This window comes from Sphaeroforma arctica (genome assembly GCF_001186125.1).
Source record: "Sphaeroforma arctica JP610 unplaced genomic scaffold supercont1.3091, whole genome shotgun sequence".
NCBI lineage: Eukaryota > Ichthyosporea > Ichthyophonida > Sphaeroforma > Sphaeroforma arctica.
In genome coordinates, this window is record NW_014037467.1 from 303 (window position 1) to 4,095 (window position 3,793).

General features: G+C 47.1%; 1 protein-coding gene across 2 annotated transcripts; it reads left to right on the plus strand.

Annotated features, from left to right (window-relative positions):
* The first annotated feature begins 324 nt into the window (after nucleotides 1-324).
* On the plus strand, nucleotides 325-3,303 carry SARC_13276. Of its 2 annotated transcripts, none has more exons than XM_014292595.1 (4): nucleotides 325-801; nucleotides 1,251-1,379; nucleotides 1,795-2,494; nucleotides 3,020-3,303. In XM_014292595.1, the coding sequence occupies exons 1-3, from the start codon at nucleotides 340-342 to the stop codon at nucleotides 1,804-1,806; spliced, it is 603 nt and encodes a 200-aa protein (XP_014148070.1). In that variant the 5' UTR covers nucleotides 325-339; the 3' UTR covers nucleotides 1,807-2,494; nucleotides 3,020-3,303. The 2 variants fall into 2 exon arrangements, with proteins under 2 accessions (XP_014148070.1, XP_014148071.1); XM_014292596.1 differs by having other exon boundaries at nucleotides 2,340-2,494.
* The last annotated feature ends 490 nt before the right edge of the window (nucleotides 3,304-3,793 follow it).

Sequence of the window (3,793 nt, forward strand, 5' to 3'; positions counted from 1 at the left end):
CCGTTCTCCACTACTACGTATCTTTGTCAGCATGCGTTTACAACCTAACCTTATCTCCACTACTACGTATCTGCGTCAACATGCGTATATAACCTATCCTGTTCTTCACTACTACGTACCTGTGTCAACATGCGTATATAACCTAACCTTATCTCCACTACTACGTAACTGGATCAGCTTGCGTATTCATTTGGGTGTGTGTCCGTTTGTGAAATACATGTTTGTATGCATACCGGGTTGGTTATCGTCCCTGTCGCACGTGTGCCTGTATAGCACTCCCATACCCACACTCACCCACTCACCCGAGTCTCTCCTTCTACCCGTCTGCAGTTAGTCGCCATGAAGCAAGCCACACGCGCCACAGTGGACGACCGCATGGAGAGTGTCCTAGAGATGCTCGACATTGAACACAGAGACGAGAGTGAGGACACGCCCGTGGATATAGCACGTGTGTTTAAGCAGCTGAGTGCCTTTGGTTTGGCTGTGACGGACTCGGAGGCCATGCTGGCGGTGGGTAGAGAGTCTAGGCAGTGGCTGGACAGTTGCAGTGACCCGGGGGTCAACCCGGACACCGATGGGGGTGTAGAAACGGGCCAAACGAAGGAGAAGCATAGCCCATCCGAGGAGGGAGATAGCGGGGTACAGAAGGGTGTGCACGACGAACAAGCGGTGGATGTGAGTGTTCTGCAGACGCAGGTGATGCAGTGTCTGGTGAGGTGTGTGGACGATATGGCGCTGCTGGCGGTGTGTGTGCTGCGGGTGCTGAGTGTGTCGTCTGAGGGCATAGGCAGCACTCTGCAGGTATGCGATTTTGTAGGTAGGCGAGAGTCAGGTGCATTCACTGTACGTGTGTGCGCTGCGGGTGCTGAGTGCGTCGCCTGAGGGCATAGGCTAGCACTCTGTAGGTATGCGATTGTGTAGGTAGGCGAAGAATCCAAACAGATGTGTCCTTCTGTCGCGCGGAGTTAGTATGGGCATTGTTTCGTTAGTAGGTAGGCAAGAGTCAGGTACATTTTCTGTAGGTGTGTATAGCGTTGCATGTTCGTGTGGGGGATGGCGTGCGTCTGCCTTGTCACTTGACATCAGTTGAAAGGTGTGGGTACACTGGCGCATCGGTGGTTTGCGAGAACGAACATGATTGCAAGGTATAGGATGTAGCATACGACCCCTTCCATCGTACTCGTAGCACCAGACACTGTGTTATATTAACACCTATCACCTGACTAACATCTGTTGGCTGTATGCATTAGGACGGAGTGACTGAGAAGGAGATACTCGACACAGCCAACGTCGTCAGGAATCTGGGTGTGTGGGCGCAGACGGAGACAAGCGCACTCTCCGATCGCTACAACGACAGACTCATGGCAATCCTGGCGAAGGTAGCTTATGAGGGGGTTACTTGCAGAGCCACGCTAGCCCTGCTTGTAACGGTTAGGGTTTTAGGATTATGAGGTGGTTACTTGTACAGCCACTCTAGCCCTGATTGTAACGGTCGGGTTTCTAAAGTTTTGGGTTTTAGGTTTATGAGTTGTACAGCAACGCTAGCCCTGATTGTAGCGGTTGGACGTTGGAGGTCTACGTCTGGTTGTAGGTCTATGTTTCGTGTTTTGTGGGCGTGTTTGACGATGATTGGTACGAAGCTATTGTGGCGTCTGGGATGGGAAGCTAGGCATATTACAGTCGAGGGAAATGCACGATACAGTGAAGTGTTGTGTTGTATTGTATTGTATAGGCCGAGGTAAAGTATCAATCCTATTGACATGTATACAAAATCCTATTGACATGTATACAAAGTCCAAAAGATAGTCATTGAGATAAAGCCACGCCTCCCCTCCCCTCCTCCGGTAGTGATTCTCATTTTTAGCTTTCGCTCTAAAAAGCTAGGCGGATACCCCCAACCTCCTATGACAGGCAAGTCGTATCGTGTACATCAATAATGACATGGTTGCCACCCGGTGTTTGTGTCTTATCCATGCCTGGTGTGTACCTATCCTGAGTCAAGCCCATCCGTTCGTACGGAACAACAGGAAACAATAAGACACAAGACACCCAGCATGACCACCTGTAGGCCGGAGGGGTGACGTACACCTACACTTTGTATGGCAAGTACTGTATGCGGCCTCTCCATAGCATCCAGTTTTCAAACGTTTAAACCAATCGTGAAGTAAGGGACTTATATGTATCAGAATTCACATGCCAAATAAAGGTTGTATGGGCTTTTATTCGAGTGCTCGGTACCGGCAGCTCCACCCACTCAGACGCCTACTATAGCTGAAAAACTACCTACGCTACTCCTATTGCATGGTCTGATTTACTTCACACACCATCTACTTCTACAGCGAGATATATTAGTCGCAGAGGACGCCGATCAAGCTCCACGCCTGGAGACTCTAGGGGACCTGATTGATCTAGGGTCGACAAGCATATACCTTGAAGCCGGCAATGCCTGTGCCAAGATGTATGAGGCCGTCCAGCTGACTATGCCCATTTTCAGGTGTGTGTACGTGTATGGTGTGGCTTGTGCGTAGCGGATGTGTTATTTTTAAACGTATTGCAAGAGGGTTTTCGCACAGTGATAGAATGTATACATATCCCGTTTGAGGTGTATACAAGATGGTTGTGTAGAGGTTCCGGTGGTGTGTGCAATTGGCTGGTGTTGCTATGGAGACCAGTTTGTGTGTTGTGATTTTCGCTGGCTCATTGATAAGTCCAGTGACAATACCGCCAGCAATGGCCGGGCCCTGTGAGTCGGACATCGCCTGATTTTCCCGCTATAACAAATACAGTAAGCGGGTGTTGGGTAGAAGATGTAGCCCGTGTGTATCTGGATAAACAGGTGCCCGAGTGTATCTGAATAAACAGGTGCCCGTGTGTATCTGGATAAACAGGTAAACTTGTTCGTCAGCCATGGAGGCATGCATACACAGATGGGACCTCGCTGTACCTATCATTCGTGTACACACCTGACCAGTCTACATCTGATACCACCGCCTTCGTGTGACTACACCTAAACTGACAGGATGCTGATGACGGGCGTTGGAGCTGATCTATGATGATCACCATGGTAACGGTGGTGTTCATTCATAACGAGTTAAGATGTGGTTCGAGCACAGGCCCGATTCATGATAAGACTCATTCTTTCTGAAACAGATAGAAGTTGTGTTCTGAATCGCATGAGATCGCGACGAGGTGAAGCCAATTTGAGCGCGAGGAATTTATTAGTAATGTGGTATGGCATATGGGCAAATCAACAATAAAGAGATGTTAGATGTGGCATGAACACGCGTACGACTCACAAGTGAATGTGAAACTCCTGCGGAAAAAGACTGAAGTTGTCACGTCTGCTAACCCACGTGCGTCAGACATCGGAAAACAGAGCACGTATTGGATCTGAACGCGTTGTTATTCGTACTATATATTCATTAAATGTACCTTATGACCTGTATGACTGGAATATGAGGTGTATTTATTCATAAATACTCAATACAAGATGCAAGCTTGCATATTGGTTTTGAGATGGAGATCCAAATTTTGAACTATATCATATAGGAATATATGTATATATATATATTGTTTATATAGACATGAGCCCGGATGCATCCGACAAAATGTCTGGAAGTACGTATGCAACACCATGAGCGTCAATCTGTCGATAAATACATGGATTTAATTTGATATAATATACATATATTTACAAATATAGACAATACACTCAATACACGATAATTATTACAATCAACAAATATATGAAACCAAAATCAATAACCACATGTGCATATATACATACATATTA